We start from the raw sequence: 17,118 nt of genomic DNA, 5'->3' as shown, positions 1-17,118 counted from the left end.
AAAATGGATCATTTGTGGTGTTTCATATGAATTTGGTTGTTGTTTTTTTTTTTTTTGTCGTTCATTTTACATTCCCTATTTAAAACGGAGCACAAACATATACGAACACCACCCCCTACCGGGTATTAATGTTACCTGGAATAGGGGCTGCAAAGCATATCGGGTAGATCAAAATGGCGGTACAAGCAGCAGCTCAAAGCTACAAAAATCTGTCTTTGAATGATATTTTTGGACAAAGGAGGGGAGCATCAAGAGATGAAGAATTAACCAGGGATCTATCAGCAAATTTTTTGAATGAATGCCGATTTGCAGTTCCTCCTGGAACCGATGTAAGTCCATAATTTTTTACTTCTTGGCAAATCTTGAAAATGCTTCGTCATCTACTTCAGACAATGTCGGGTGGTCCATGAAAATACTTATTTTGGGGGATAACGAATTTTTTTGCTCCTAGAGTGATAAATTATTATTACACTCGGAGGTTTGGTATTTCCTCCGTGATTTATGTGTATACCTACTTCAAGTCGTCCGTAATTAAAAGAGGCTTTTTTCTGACATAAGTCCACGTGCCGGAGGGACGTGATAAAAATCGAATTGTTTGCAAGTTAAAGAGCAGTTTCGAGGAATTTGTCACATTAATTTATAAAACATGGCTGTGGTTATAGTTTTTATAGCGTTTGATAAGTATTTAGCTTCTAAAAGCAGCGTATAAGTCAGTTCAACGTCAATTGCAACTGCATCTTACTGAAATGGCATTTCATTTTGTCGGGGTAGGATTTTTAAGTTCAGTCAGTTAACTCTGTTGTGGATAGTGACTGAGTCATTTAGAACCTGATTAACCGGCAAAACTCTTAATATACATCCAATTTTGTTATGAAAGATACAGCTTTTGTAAAGTCTTTCTTTTCTTGAAAATGCAGTAGCATATATGCCAACTCTCCCGGATACAGAGCCAATCTTCTGCTCTCCTGTATGGGTAACCAAAAATCCTGTATAAAAGGAAGTTTGGATCAGTTGCCCACAAAAAACTAGGATTTAAGCTCCATAAGTTCCAAAATTCCAAAATCATCTGGCTTCTTATGCTTTTATTATGGTTTCTGGCATCATTTTCTAGTGTGATGCACGATTGTGCGGTTGTTGTTGCAAACAAAAAGAACAGAGTTTTTTCTTTGTTACACCTATATAAGCAAGAGTCTGATTGGATAAATATTCAACTAATTGAAGTCCCTGACAGATAGATCCACGTTTTTCCTGCAGAATTGCTAGGGGGAGGGGGGGGGGGGGGTATGTGGTCCAGATTGAAAAAGAATTTTCTGGAGGGGAGTCACATAGGGGGGGATGTGCTGGTCCAAAGAAAAATCTCTAGATTTGAGATCTCCACAGGTTGGCATCTCTGCAATAGGTAAATATGGTTCATTGCAGCCCAGGCTGCAGAGTATGGTAGACAAGTTCTGATGACTTCAAAGATGATTCTGCTGTGTGAAATGTGTAGTAAGAAATGAAAAATCATTCATACATACTATCCAGACAAGATAACAGCAGTGTTGAAAAAATTGGACCTATTCTTACGTTTCAATAAAGTACGCAACAATAAAAACAAACTTTAATCTATCTCCTGAACAAAAAATTGAAAGAGATGCAACTGTCAAACCAGTCTGACATGTAACTGTCTTTACTTGTGATTTTTAGCTCATAGAGTTTTTAAGACCTTTTGCTAATGGAGAAAGTGATGTTAAGATCCATTTTGACCATGGAACAACTACTTTGGCCTTCAAATTCCAACATGGTGTCATTGTAGCCGTTGATTCAAGAGCAACGGCTGGATCTTACATTGGTAAGTTGGTTTTCCACAAGTTGAAGACTCTCTCTTGAGTGGGTGTCATGGCCAGTCATTGTAAAGTGTCATTATAAGAGTTATAAAATAGATGGCAAAATTACCTAAGCTCTTTGGCTGAGACAGAGAGGAACTTTCTTTGATTTTGGTAATTGCCTAGACAATCACCAAAATTTAGGAAACATCTAAAAAGGCTTAACTTTGTCTAAACATATTGTTATTTTGTTGATGGTGTTTGTTTTTATAGTAGGGCTGATTTCATTGCTTTAGTATTGTTGTATGAAAATAACATTTCAGTCTGCTGATTCATGCATTTTACAGTTCATTGATGCCAACTGAACACTGAAATGGCTTTCTTTGAGTGTATAATGGCAAGCATTTTTGACCTTCTTCATAAAACAAGTAATTGCTTGTTTCCCTGTTAAATTAAGGACTACTATCACTTGTGTTTTTAGTAGTAGCAGAAATTCCCCTCGTTTCTGCAACTCCTGAAAACACATGTGATATTAATCTTAAGCTTTACTTGGTCCCATGCGATTAACTTCACTGATTCTCAATTACCACCTATAGATATCATAACAGGTATTTGGTTCTCAATAATCCTTATGATTGAATTTACGACATTCTTGATAAACTGATTACTTGTACTGTTGTGTAGCCTCACAGACAGTGAAAAAAGTGATTGAAATCAACCCATATCTTCTTGGGACAATGGCTGGGGGAGCTGCTGACTGCTCTTTCTGGGAGAGACTTCTTGCCAAACAATGCAGGTAATAAAGCTTGTTCCAAATTGGGTTTGTTAAGACTTCTTTAAATAGTTAACCTTTTAACTCCCAAAAGTAATTAACATGTAACTTTTCTCTTTAATATCCAAACACTATCCAGAAAACCGGTAATGAAAATGCTTTAACATATCAGGTAGAATGTGATAACTTGATCTAACACCAAATTCTTGTAACTAATTTATAAGGAAATATGTAGCAGCTAGAGGGGAGAATTTACAATCAGATTGTGGAAGTTAAATTGAGTTTCTATTAGTCAAACAGCAGGTGATAACTCTAGCATATACCATATGTTTTGGGTAGTATTTCTTATTTTCTTGAATAGCCAGGAATCTCATTATTCCATGTAAATTAAATAGCCTTGATCAAATAGTCTTAGGAAAGGCACATTTATGTTGAAATACTTAAAGCCTCCAAACCTCCTTTTTCAAACTTGAAATTTAATCAAAAAGAGACTCTCAGTGCACTGATTTAACAAATTACTTTGAAGAAGGTTGAAAACACATGGGAATAATTTTATTGTCAAAGTGGCATGGGATTGAATTTTGAGCAAACGATTTTATCTGGAAACATAGAGATATTTTTTTTTTTTAATTCATACAAACCATGCAGGATTTATGAGTTGCGCAATAAAGAGAGAATCTCAGTGGCTGCTGCATCTAAACTTCTTGCCAACATGGTGTATAACTACAAAGGCATGGGGCTCTCTATGGTGAGTGTTAGCCAGCTTGCAATGGTCAGCTGAGTTACTGGTCTTGTAAATTAGTTATTTTAACCATTGATGTTTTAGATGCCTTTCTAGAATTTTTTTAAAGTTTGAACATGGTTCAGTTCCATAACTGTATCATTTTCTGATGAAATCTTTATTTTGCAGGGAACCATGATATGTGGCTGGGATAAAAGAGTGAGTTGATTGAATTTTTTTTATTGTTTTTTTTTTTGTTAGTGGTGTACACTATTTTCTGTGGTTCCTCTGTTATTTCTGTCCCTCAATTTCTCTGAATCATTGTGCTTTGTGAATTTTGTAAACCATAGCAACTTTACTATAAGATTCACCACTGCTATGCTAGTCAGGGCTCTATGACTCCGTGAAGTAGATAATTTCATCCTCTTAAACATAAATTTGCGTACAGGAAACTGTGTCAATTTTTTTTTGAGGCATGGACAAAGACTTATGAAAGTTTTGCTGTGACTAGACAGCAATAGGAAATCTAGTCCATTTGAAGAACTAAGCAGATTGCAAGATTAATTACAATGCTCACTGGAAAAAAAAAACAAATAAACATTTTACTTCATTATCTTAGGGGCCAGGTCTGTACTATGTTGATAGTGATGGCACTCGCCTGTCCAATGACATGTTCTCTGTTGGCTCTGGTTCCACCTATGCTTATGGTGTGTTGGACAGCGGCTATAAGTATGCTTTGAGTGTTGAAGAAGCTTATGACCTGGGTCAGAGAGCTATTTACCATGCCACTCACAGAGATGCATACAGTGGGGGAGTGGTGAACTGTGAGTATACAGAAGAGGATGTACTGATTTGAAAATAAAATACTGCTTGAAAGTTCCTCATACAAAATGCACCAACCTGGGAATTTAAGCATTGACTCTGAACACCATTACTTTTGGCATGTTATCACTCTCCCTACCACAATCCATTTTTTAAACCAGTTGCCTATCAAAGCATTGCTAACAAAATCTTTAAGGAAACTGCACCAGAATTGCACTCTTCCCACAAATAAAAATAAATTTAAAAAAATTAACAAAAAATAAACAAAAGAAACAACAGTTTTGTCTATCTCAAAGCTCTGAAGAATCTTTGGAAGCAAATTTTTTACATTGTTTGGTTTTAGAAAATTATGTAAATTGTCTTTTTCTTCTCCTTTTTCAACAGTGTATCATATGAGACAGAATGGATGGATCAAGGTTTCTCAAACAGATGTGGCCAAACTTCATTACCAATTTCAAGAAGAAAAGCAGAAATAGAAATCAAGTTTATGTCACTCCATAACTTTACATGTGCTGAACGATATTGTCAATAAAATTTGTGTCATTGTCTTTAAAGTATCAAACTCTGCTTAATGTCAGTGTTCTGTTAGAGTTATGTCATCTGTCAGAAACATAAGTCTTTCCTTTGTTCCGCAGTTAATGAATGATTGACATTGGCAAGACATGGCTAGAAAAAGTAGGCAAAATAGCGGAGCGTATACCGGTTACTAAGCATTAAGCGATAAGGATTACTGCTTCTACACCGTGGACGGATTCTCAGTATATCTTAAGCTACTCCTCAGTACTCGTCACAGTTCCTTGACGTAAATACTACTATTGCCAAGTTGTTTTCTATCGTAACACAAGCTCGTGAAGGAATTATTGTCACTGGAGCCTCTTTGGAGTTGAATATCAATTTAGATTGGCGTTTAGTGGGTTTGTGTTTTGATATATACAAACACAATATAATTGATCATTACACACGATTACCTTCAATTTACCATACCCTTGGAAATTATTGAGTAAACAGTACACAAAAGTGACGTAAAACATTTTTAGTATCTTTTAATTGAGTAAGACGTCTAGGGTATTATAAAATCAAGTTAAAGATTAAATGTAAATTTATAGGCGTATCTAATTGTAATAGCTAGAAAAATACTTTACACATTTGCAACTGTCACACGGCTATATAAGTTCATCAAATTATCCGGCACTATATACACGTACAAATTAAACACTATTTTCGTTTTAATACTACACTATATATAGTTGGTGAAAAAAACGTTCAAATCGTTGATCATTTCATAATTGAAAGCTCTACCACAGTAAAAATATCAGATACCAAAAAAAAAATAAAATAAATATTAAAATGATTTGTCGATTTTATAAAATTTGATTTACCAAAAAAATATTTTTTGTGAGAAAACATTCAAATGCATGAATAGTTAGAACATTCTTATATAAGAAATAATTGGGATCTACTGATGAACACACCCATAAAAATTTAAAAAATCAATCTAATTGTTTGCTTAGCGTCTGTAAAGAAGGTCAATGTGAAATTAGAGAAGAGCAGTAAATGCCTCTTAAATCCTTTAAACTCTACGAGTGACTAGCATATAATTTCTCTCTGCAATAATACTGGTGAATCATTCATTACGATCATGAGAATTGAAGAAATGATCGCCAAACTAAGTAGCTTTGATTGTTAAACCAATTCTCCTTGTCAGTTTCTAAGGAAATGTATAGACACGAGTAGGGAGAATATGGATACTGACGTTAAGGTGTGAAGGGTTAACACTAACTATTTTGAATGGCAGATGATTCCTTCGGTCGACTTGCGCTCTTGCAATGGGACTTCATGCATCAATTGCAAAATAGCATTCCATGACTGGCCGTCAGTGTGGGTATTGCATTTAGTCAAATGTCATAGGTCTGATGCGAGAGAAGTTACGAGTCTGCAAAAAGGACAAATATTCATATAACTAGGAGTTCTAATTTTTTAATACAGAATTGCTTACACGTATATTGCGCCATTACGAGGGTCTCAATGGGGTGACGGCTTTTACGGCTTGCAGTTAAAACTGTGGCCATTTTATGACTAACGGTTGACATCATCCCATTGTTGTCACCAGAATTTTTTTGAACGGTTACCTTTTTTTACAATTAACGGTTGAAATTTGACAGTTTATACGCCTAACGGTTAAAGGTTTGGCCGTTTTAAGGCTATCGGTTAACCCCATTGAAATCGTATATAACACGCGCGTCAAGCGCGCGTTTAATTTTCATATCTAGCATACAAAATACATGTGCAAAACACCCAAGTGTTAGAAAAGAAAACATGTTGTCGTGTTTAGAGCACATGAAAATTATACCCTATAAGTTAATTATAGCCCATTGATGAATGTATCTTTAAAACTCGAACATCCTGCTAAATCGAACTTGATGCTATTTCCTTGAGCTTTTTTGATCCATTCACTATTGACGAATTATAGCCTCCTTCTCGTATTTCTTCGCAGTTCAAGTTAGTGGTACGGATAAAAGAGTAGCTGGTCACGGTGTTCAAAATCAATCGTCGATGGCAAACAAACGGACAAACAAAACTTAAAAGTACCTACACGAGGATTCATAACAGCATGTATGTCTGACAGCTTCACTCTGCTATATTCCTGACCACCAAAAGCTCCTGAAGATAAAAGGTTACAAGGTTAGAGAAATAGTAAGCAAAGCTCGAATAATATTTTGTAAGAGAACAAAAAAACATGGAGGCATTAGTTTTCTACTCCATCAATCCATGCGACTACCATGTGACCAATTGAATCTCGACAAAACTGGCAATGATGTTCTGCTCATAAACCTCTTAGGCCAGCTGAAATAACCTCAGATCTTGCGTTCTGTTTCATTTTCAAAAGCGGCCTCTCTTAAAGAAGAATGGGGTGGACAGATGAAATGTAGGTCTAGTGGATGGGAAGAACGGACAAGATTACAGACTAGAATTTCAAGGGGGTCCTCAAAACTGAATGGCAGATTTGAAGTTCATGAGCTGTCAGCCTCCAGAAACAGAAATATTGAAAGTTTCAACATCCTTAATAGTATTAATCTATTGGTTGCGGCCATTTAACCCAGCCTCGTTCTCCAAGGTAGAAGAGAGAGCCTGGGAGCCATCCTACTCATGGTTGCTTCTTTACCTGGGTGATCAATTTTGAGTCCTACAAATATACTCCCACCGCTATCAAATTTGCTGACGTACTTCACCATTCCTGTCAAGTTCATCTTTTCTTCTCCTTTGAGGAAAGAGAGAGACGACAAATAAGTAAATAGTTGATCGTAAACTCGGGTCGTCCTAGTTGCTTGTAGTAGTGACAGACGTTTCGACAACCTAAGCGGAAGCTATCATCAGAGTCAAGTGGAGAGCTGTTTATCCGTCAAACGTTATGGGTCTGTTTTTCGTAAAATCTGATGAAGATAAATTGTGTTTTTATTCTTGTTCAGGCCCCTTGTATCCGCGTAATTTATAATTAGCTTAAGCGCTTCAGGAAACCATCGACATTTTGTCAGCCAAAAACATTGCTATGAAAATCTTAAACTCCTAATCGTAATGTACTATTGAATCTTAACGTCTTAACACATGTAGCTTGCGGTTTTGTGGGCGCTATAATGCATCAAGTGGCAGAACCGTGAAAACGAACGGCGAAACCTCACGAGGCATGGGACAGAAAATAGTGATGATAACTCTTACACTACTTACCAGTTACTCTACTTTGTATCATAACTTTGTCTCCTTTATGGACACTACCCGAAGAGAAAACTTCATCATCAGCATCGTAACCATTAAGACCGGTTCCCTCCGAAATACCACCCAGGTCGCTGTGGTATCCCGCTGTATCACGTGACCAAGTCAGGAGAGGTGTGTGTGACCTTACACCATATGACGACATGGGACGTTTTGGTCTCGGCCTGTCTGAAGGAGAAGCACTTGGAGGTCTAGGGGTGGTCTCCGGTGCTGAATGATGTCCTGGCCCGCCATCAGCAAGATCACCGTTTGTGACTTGAGGTGTTTGTTCTTCTCCTGCAGGTACAGGTCTCATCCGTCCAATCTATCGTCACAAAATTAACTATTTAACTCGAAGTTTGTGATGAAGCGTTCCTTAACCTTTTAACTCCCTTAAGCGACCAAGACAGAATTTCTTCTTAGTAAATCAATACAATATCAAACAGGCAAGTGATGAGAATACAGAAAAATATCAGTTAGAGGATTATTAGTTGATTCAATATCAAATTCTCAGAACTAACATTATAAGAACTGTACGGCAGACAGTAAGGAGAATTACTAATGAGATCTTGGGAGTGAAAGGGTTATTAATTGTAGCAAAACCAAATTCAAACTAACCACGTCGGAAATAAAATGACAGGAAAAGATCACAAGGAAAGATCACAAGGAAAGATCACAAGGAAACCAAAATAAAATCAAGCAGACCGACTAAATATACCCGATTTTCAAATAAGCGTGGAAAGAAATGCGCGATCGCTCTGGTTTTGTTTTATTTCACTCTCTGTTTAGTCTAGAAAAGTTGCAATCTAAAACGATACCTTCTACTACAAACAGAAAGCAAAACTAACCCCAATCGCTAATTGGCCACTTGCGTTACACCGTGCCATGGGCAGACTACAAATATTTTTTTTGAGCTCTTACGGAATCTTGGTGAAATTATTACATTTGCTCCGATTGGCTGTTTTGATTATTTTGAGTTGATTTTCAGGACCCTCAATCTGAAAGCGTTTGAGTACAATTTACAAGCTATGGCTCACCAAACTGAGATAAGTCTGAGTAACATTGATGTATGTCTACCTTATGCGAGCTATTAATGTAACTTTGGTTCAAACACGGTGGACCCATTTTGTGCGCAAGGCGTCTACGTACTAAACTTGATCCACCACTTTGAAATTCACTGCCTGGCCTCCTCTTGGGTGGGGCGCTTTTAGGTCTCTTCCTGCAAGGAAAGGTGTTTTTGTAAAATCACCCCTGATACACTTACATATCACAGTGAAGGGTCGAGGATCTTTCCTTTTTTCAAATTCAGCCATTACTTCAGTAAATCTTAATACAACATCGAACCAAACTTGTTATCAGTTGACTGCTGTTGGGGTAGGGGAAGAGTACGTGCGCAGTTGCTCACCCACTGACATCGATCCAAAACTAGTCTGTCCCAAAAGCATTTACGTATTGTCTACGTGTTAAAAAATTATATAAGATATTATAATACGGGTTTTAAATTCCTACCTCAAGGATACTTATCGTTCTGAAATTGTCTTGAAATGTGGTAAAATTGAGAATAAGAATGCCACCATTTTGAATATTGCCTCGAAACTTGGCCGCTAACCAATTCCTAATCAGTCTCGCTCCCTTTTTTTCTAGTTTTTTTTTTTCTCTTGGAATGATTGGGAGCCACGAAAAAGGCGTCCATGACTCAAATAACTATTTTTTGTTAAGACAGAAGGTGCTGTTGCGCTATTCAAATTGAAATGTAATCTTCACAGCGAAAATGGGTCAGTGAATCAGGCTAACGGCTAAGGTAGGCAGATTGCTTCTGAAAATCTTTCTCAAAGATTATGGTCGAATTAATTTTTACTAGCAGGTTTTATTTTAGATAATTTGCGATACAAAATAATGCCTTCACACTTACCCCAACACTTTGTCAGCTCTGTGCTTCCACCAGTCACGGTCATTCTGATAAGATATCAACACGTCCTCAAGCTGGTCTTTAAGGTCATCAACTACACTTTGAAGCCGTACTATTTCCATCAACTTTTCACCTAAGTTTTTTTCTTGCTCTTTGATGCGTCCAGTCAAGGTTGATATTTCAGCTGATTTTCCTTCAAGTTGACTGTTGAGTTGCTTTTTGTCATTTTGTAAGTTCTCTATGTTCTGGTCCAGTTCCTGCAAGGTAGAGATTCAGACGAAGAGATTGTCAGGATTTTTGTGCAGATGGAATTAAACAGCAAGATGAAGCTGAGAAATCCTTGTAAATGAATACCGGATAGCAAAAACAATTTGCGGCTCCCAATTTTTGCAGATTTCAGAGACACTTCGATCCGCACAATAAGTTCCAGCAAAAAAGAGGGAATACAAAACATTATACGCTTAAAGAATGTACGACCTGCAGCCCAATTAAGAAAAAGCTCAGCGGGCAAATCAAGTGTCTCTTCATTGTCTTTACACTCCGACTCACTCGTAATATCTATCTATACATCACATGCCATGTTAAGGCCCACTCTGAATAATTAGACAATTTATAATTGTAAAAATATTACGCTTCTTTTCTTTTAAATGTCCGACTCCTTAAACAGAATATCGCAAAAATTAAATTCCTTGCAGAAATTGCTATCATTTGAATCTGAATATTTTTGTTCCCGCAAAATATGAAATGTCTCTGGTTCGTAAACTGTATAGAATACTGTACCCATGCCACACCGTTAATAGGGTAGCCTCTGCCGGCAAAAGGCTGAAATGGAAGGAACAGGATCATCACGGCCTTTTGGCAGTGCACTTTGTGAGGCTGCTGCATAACACTTTGTTCTTCCATTTTTTTTTTTTTGGAGGGGGGGGAGGGGAGAGAGAGGGGGGTTGAGTGAGGTAGGGCTGTTTTCAATTTTGGTACTCAATACACTCTCTTAACTTTTAACTTACTTTTCTCTTGCTATTTGAGTGTTCCAGACTTGTCTCAGTTTCCTTTAACTCCAGTTCAGTGTTTTTCAGCCGACATTCAACTCTATGTTTCTCCTCCTCTGTAAATTTCAGTTTCTTCTCAATATGTGACTTGATGTCTAGTTCCTGTTGAAAATGAAAAATTATAAATTTACTGATATTTATTACGTTTCTTATGTTCACAAAAAAGAATTTCTTTACTTATGATCTCTTACAAGAATCAGCATATTTTCTAGTCATATTTTACAATACCTGCATACAGCTGCATGTGAATTACACAACAGCTGGATTTATAAAAAGCCCAATAAGAAACATATGTATGTATATACATACTTATACACATATATAAGTATCTATTTTATTAAACAATATTTAGATAAATAGAATAAGAAAGATGGTTAATTTTTAGCATGGTAACAAAATAGAGAAAAATGTTTTTCAAGTCATGGAATAATTCCATGACCCTCCCCTTTTTGGTTGTATAAAATATAATTGACCCTTCACCCATTTTGCACCAGCCTTCTCCCCTCTAATAAATGAAAGGTCCTCTAAGGTCTGATGCTTTATTCTTTCAATGCTAAAATTGACTGATCATTGTTACAACTTAAAAATAAATTCGTTGTCAGCCTCAGACCTACCTTTTCCAGCTTGACCCTTAATTCTTTCTCAGTTTCCAAACTTTCCCTTAAACTTCTCATGTTCTTTTCTTTTTCATCAATAACATTCCTGGCAATCTAAAATTGACACAAACATCATGAGTAATGTGGATGGAAAATAAAAAGGGAAACATTTTAAGAAAATAATCACTCATCTAAAAAGCATGATACAAATTTATTCATATTGACACAGTCATCTAAATAGGAATATACCAAAGAAACAAACCTGCAAGGTGTCCTTGACTTCAGTAAGCTCCAGATTTAAAATTTGAATTTTTCTTCCCTTCTCCTGAGCTCTGGCCCTGATTTAACAAAAAGAATAAAAAATTGCATGATCATGCAACACCTTTTCTTATTAATATATATATGCTTTGAATTCACTCAGTTTGTAGATTCACACCATTCAATTCGAAGCTTCAACATCCTCCTGGGCAACTCACAAGCATTTAACTGTCATTGTGGGCAGATGGCTCAGAAGGAAGGGTCTACAAGAGAGTCACAGGGGCTAATAATTTGCCTTTCACAAAAACAGAAAAAATTGAGGATGAAACCAGTACTTGGGTGGGGCATTTGAGCACAATTTTGGCTCCATGGGTCAGGAATTTCAATGAACCAACCTTCAAAAGTTCAAATTCCTGAGGGGGAGGGGGGAAGAAAAAGCCAGTGTGCTCTAAAGCGTAGAAACAAAGTAAAGAAATTATCTTGATCAACTGTGAGACAATGCAGACTTGTGCCCCACTCACTGTGCCATCCTCAATGTGTGTCTTTCCTCATCTAAGTCTTTCCTGGCCTGCTCTACTTCCTCTTTCTGTGACTCGATTGCCTGTTTACTTCTCCTAATTTGATCTTTGAGTTCTTCTCGATCTGCTCTGTATTCCAGAGCTCTTGTAAGCTTCTCTTTATTTTTTGAAAGATCACTCTCCAGCTTAGCATTCTCTTTTTCCTCTGTAATTGGGATACCATTGATTGAACCATTAACTTTGTGATCTTTTAGATTATGAAAGCTCTGAACACATAATACAATTATACTAAATTTCCACATCAACTTGTAAATTTATCCACACCAGTCACATATACCTATTATGTGCTTTTATAAGTGGGTTACAGCAAGCATGATTGTATGTAGATTACTTCATATTAAAAATTAATATTAATTGAATACCATTCTCTGGTCAAAAATATCATATTTGATAAAATATTTGTACTAAATAATATTTATTTACTGCTACAGTATGAGCTTACTTTTTTTAATCAAGTCCATGGCATCTTCATAGTCGGCTTTGTATTTCTCTAGAGTATCCTCTCTGACACGATACTGTGGCAAAAATATAAAAGTAGTGTTACAAATGCACAACACATTTATTCTTGACAGATTGATTCACACAACACTTGAATTACTCTAAGTGACAATAGTTACTCAATTTAGCCCCCAACCTCAAAATAGTGCCCACCACAAATATGCACCTACCATTTTAAGGCCCCTGAATCAAAAATTAAGGTTGTAAGAGCCTCTTGTTTGTTAGCCAAATTCTCTTTGTAAATACCAAAGAAAATGTATAGACAGCAGTATAGAGTACTAGCATACTGGTGTTAGGTGTAATTAGAGTTGGTTCCTTATAAGATGGTTCAGAATTCTACAATATTTTTTGTACCCTACCACTTTGTCTACAGCTTTTACAACCTCTTCATAGCCATGTACTTAGACAGCAGTATAGACAACTTGCAAATATATACTAATGTTAGGGTGTAAAGGGTTAATACTTACAATAAGGTTCTAAAACTTTTGCAACTTACCACTTTGTTTACAACTTCCAAAGCTATTTCAACCTCTTCATAGCTGTATACTTAGACAGCAGTATAGACAACTTGCATATATTAACTGATGTTCAGGTGTGAAGAGTTAATACTTACAATAAGGTTCTACAACTTTTACAACTTACCACTTTGTCTACAGCTTCCAAAGCTTTCACAGCCTCGTCGTAATCTGCTTTGACCTTTTTTTTATTTTCATTGACTTTGATCACCTTATCCTCCAGCTCATGGATCCTTTCCTGCAGTTTTCTCTGAGATTCTTTCGTAATTTTCTGATCAGCTAATGATCTCTGCTCCTCTTCCAGTTTTCCATTCTTCTCTTGCAACTCAGTCTTCTCATTCTTGAGCTTCTGAACAGTATTCTCTAGATGACTACTGTGAGTTTTAGCATTGTTCAGTTCCTTCTGAAGTTTGGATTTTTCTTGCAGAAGAACTTTTCGTTCTTTTTCCTGCGCTTTTTCTAGTTCTTCCTTGCTTTTTTTAATTTCTTCTTCCAGCGAAGAAACTCGACTCTTAAGCAATTCATTCTCTTCTTTCAGGCCACTAGCCATCTCTTCTTGATCACGCAAAGAAGTCATTGACCTGTTCACATCCTCCTTGGCATCCTCTAGCTGCTGTTCCTTACTTCTGTTCTCAGCTTCAAGTTGTTTAACTTTCTCTTTTGATGAAGAAATTGTTTCTTCCTTTTCTTTTTGAGCATTTTCTAGGCCATTTTCTAGTTCTGTAATTCGGACTTGAAGTTTGGAAATTTCTTCTTTTAGTTGAGTAACAAGCTGATCTTTTTCAGGTGTCTGGTTTGTAATAGCTTGTTCATGGACTTCTTTTTCTTGTTCTAGTTGATCTGTAAGTGCCTTAAAGAATAAAAGATAATTTAAATGCAAATGTTTTTTAAAATCAAATTTGAGGTTCAATTAAACTATTTTAAAGTGAAAGCTCCAATTCCTAATTCATCTGTATCTGTTATTTCCTGCCACTGCCTCAAAAAGTTTAATATTTGAGGGTTTTAAAGAAGTTTTAGTAAAAGCAAGACCTCTTACTACCAGCTGTTCAGTGTTTGTCAGTGGGCTATCATGTTCAAGTTTTGCTTTACAACACAGCAGCCTATATCACACCATCAGCAGCCACTTATCAAAAAAGAGATTGAGACCTGGGCTGGTTGAGGTATTTTCTTGTGACAGAGTTTATTTTGTTGATTGTTTAAAATAATATAGTAGACCTGTTATTGTGACAAAGTCTACTTTAATTGGGCTGTGTATATTTTAGATAATCAACAGACCTCTAGATCAGCTTTAATTAAATTTACCTTTACTTTATCCTTTTTCTCCTCTATGCCTTTCTCCAAGGACAAGTTTTTCTCTGTCAGGTTTTCATTCTCTTTTTTTAAGCTGTCTAATTTAATTTCAAGTTCCTTGATAACTTTGTCTTTATCCTCTTCCTTCCTCCTTTCCTCATTGAGTTCTGCCTCCAAAGATGATTTTTCCTTTGACAAACTTTCAATTTGCTGTGAAATGTTTTCATGTTCTCTCGTTAGTTTCTCAAATTCAACCTTCATCTCATCTTTTTCATCCGCTCTCTTGCTATCTTCCTCTCCAAGTTTGTCCTCCAATGATGATTTTTCCTTTGACAAACTTTCTTTTTCCCATTTCATTCTTTCATTCTCTCTCCTTAATTTATCTAGCTCATTTTTCAGCTCCTCATTTTCATTTGCCCTCTTGCTACTTTCCTCCCCCAGTCTCTCCTCTAAAGACAATTTTTCCTTTGACAAACTTTCAATGTCCTTTTTCATGTTCTCATTTTCTTTTTTCAGTTTATCAATTTGATCTTTCAGCTCATCTTTGTCATCATCATCTTGCTCTGATCCTCCTGATCCTGTTTGTTTTTTCTTTCTTAATTTCTTCCTCTTTTTCTCTTCCTTGCCATTGCCCTCTTCAGCACTTGAACCACTTAGTGTAGTTACAGTGTCAACCTCTATTTGAGGAATGATGGAGTCTGATCCCTTAATATTTTTATCCTTAGACTGATCCTGCATTCCTGTCAAAGGGCTCTCACTTATCTTTATGTTGCTTGCAGGAAAGTTTGAAATTTGTGCAGCATCAACTACATCAAACTCATCATCAGTAGCTTCATTTCTCTGTTCTTCTGTCTGTGCAATGTTAAAGTTGTCCATATTCAATCCAGGCTCATTAATTGATTTATTTACTTCACTGTCTCTGAGTTGTTTACTGGTATTTGATAAAACCTGAAAGCAAATAAGACATCTGATGAAAAAGGACTGTCAACTGAGTCATACCCATTCATAAACATCTTAATCAGTACTTTAGAGATGAAAGCACTTATTGACTGAGTGAGGCAAAACAAAAACTAAAGTATACAGTACATGTAATCAATACAGCAAATATCAAAGGAAGTCAGACAGAGAACTCAAGGTAAAAAAAAAGGAAAAGAAAGTGCTCAAGCCATGATTGGTTTTAGTTTTGCAGCTGACTGGTAGAGAAGGTGGTACAAGTTTTCTTGACCAATCATAGAGCAAGGTGGAGCAAACCTTATTAAATCAAATTCTGGATCATTTTCACAGATTGAAGGATCTTAACATCTAGGAGAGACTCTAACAATGTGTTACCTCCCTTCAAGACAGAAGCAAACTCCACAGTTTGGAAACAATTTTAAGGGCATATTTTTCCTCACAGAAAAAAAGAAAAAGTGTTTAGGTCCTGGATCTCTAATTTATCCTATGCTCCAGGGCTTAGATTTCTAACAACTACAACTACAACTACAGCTGAAAATTTCCCCTCTTCAACCCACCCCCCTCCCCCACCCTCCACTCTTTCACGCATGTAAACCCACTTCACTGTGATTTAACATGGCCGTGACAATATCAATTGTCCGCATAGACCTTTTTACAACTCAAATTAAATAATTTGCCTGAAATTGGCTAAAGTTAATACAAAACTAAAGTCACAAATAACAACAGCATTTAAATAATGATTTGTAGCAATGTAACACAAAAAAGTGGTAAAATAAAGCTTTTGATGTGCTTGGTACAGGCTTAATTAGCTAATATGCAGAATATCACAAACACAAATGAGGAGAAGATTAGATTACACATCTGATGTTCCCTCTCAATTTTTTGTCCTAAAACTCAGTTTAAGCCGTTAATTCATAGGGGCTGAAAAAAGTTAATGATCACTTTTTCATTCACAGTATCCGTAGTTTGTCTGGTTTCCTAACTAGCCATTTGAACTTTTAAAACTTAAAGTATATATATTCCCTTTGGCAAACATACTCTGTTTACTAAACACTTGGATTCCGATGGTCGCTTCTGTTGATATGACAACTTTACGACTTCACTTCACTTTTCCATTCTTATGAACTTCAGTGACCACAAAATACAAACAAAGTTACCTGCACCATTGAAACTTACCTCGCTATAGTTGTATTCACGAACCACTTCTAAGGCTTCTTCAAAAGCCTTTTCCACCAAATTTTCGCCGAGCAGAAGCAAGTTCACAGAAATTCCAGAATCAATGATACCCGTTACATTCGACTGTCCTGTTAGTGATTGCCCGGTGGAGCTTTCCATATCGAACAAAAAACTCATCTAAGACAGCGGACATCTTGGTTTCAAAGCTCTGTGTACAACTAGTAGCAGAATTACCTTTTCAAATCAGTAACTATAGCACCACACAGTCACGGAACGTTGATCAAGCGACTTTTGCATCTGTTTAGAAACTCTGCGGTCGCTTAGTAACCGCACTTCGCGCCAATATTAACTTATTAATTTGCCTCAAATTACCATTCATAAAACTATTTATTTTTCAAAATGGACATCTCAGTCTAAAAGACAACTTA

General features: G+C 36.4%; 2 protein-coding genes across 3 annotated transcripts; one reads left to right on the top strand and one right to left on the bottom strand.

The window, feature by feature from the left end:
- Window positions 1–167: 167 nt before the first annotated feature.
- Window positions 168–4,677, top strand: LOC113668874 (proteasome subunit beta type-5). Its single transcript, XM_027184830.2, has 7 exons — window positions 168–329; window positions 1,687–1,831; window positions 2,490–2,601; window positions 3,226–3,325; window positions 3,488–3,517; window positions 3,918–4,122; window positions 4,505–4,677. The coding sequence occupies exons 1-7, from the start codon at window positions 174–176 to the stop codon at window positions 4,594–4,596; spliced, it is 840 nt and encodes a 279-aa protein (XP_027040631.2). The 5' UTR covers window positions 168–173; the 3' UTR covers window positions 4,597–4,677.
- Window positions 4,678–5,138: 461 nt separating this feature from the next.
- On the bottom strand, window positions 5,139–17,003 carry LOC113668873 (uncharacterized). 2 transcript variants are annotated; one of them, XM_027184827.2, is made up of 14 exons: window positions 16,691–17,003; window positions 14,573–15,508; window positions 13,398–14,120; window positions 12,700–12,772; window positions 12,201–12,402; window positions 11,684–11,759; window positions 11,440–11,535; window positions 10,784–10,927; window positions 9,780–10,033; window positions 8,945–9,086; window positions 7,844–8,192; window positions 7,284–7,379; window positions 6,710–6,781; window positions 5,139–6,053 (listed from the first exon to the last, which is right to left on the bottom strand). In XM_027184827.2, exons 1-14 carry the CDS (start codon window positions 16,865–16,867, stop codon window positions 6,046–6,048), a joined length of 3,348 nt encoding a protein of 1,115 aa, XP_027040628.2. In that variant the 5' UTR covers window positions 16,868–17,003; the 3' UTR covers window positions 5,139–6,045. The 2 variants fall into 2 exon arrangements, with proteins under 2 accessions (XP_027040628.2, XP_027040627.2); XM_027184826.2 differs by having other exon boundaries at window positions 6,714–6,781.
- Window positions 17,004–17,118: the final 115 nt, after the last annotated feature.

Source organism: Pocillopora damicornis, chromosome 3 (assembly GCF_964200805.1).
Source record: "Pocillopora damicornis chromosome 3, jaPocDami1.2, whole genome shotgun sequence".
NCBI lineage: Eukaryota > Metazoa > Cnidaria > Anthozoa > Scleractinia > Pocilloporidae > Pocillopora > Pocillopora damicornis.
This window is presented reverse-complemented; position numbering and strand designations above follow the sequence as displayed.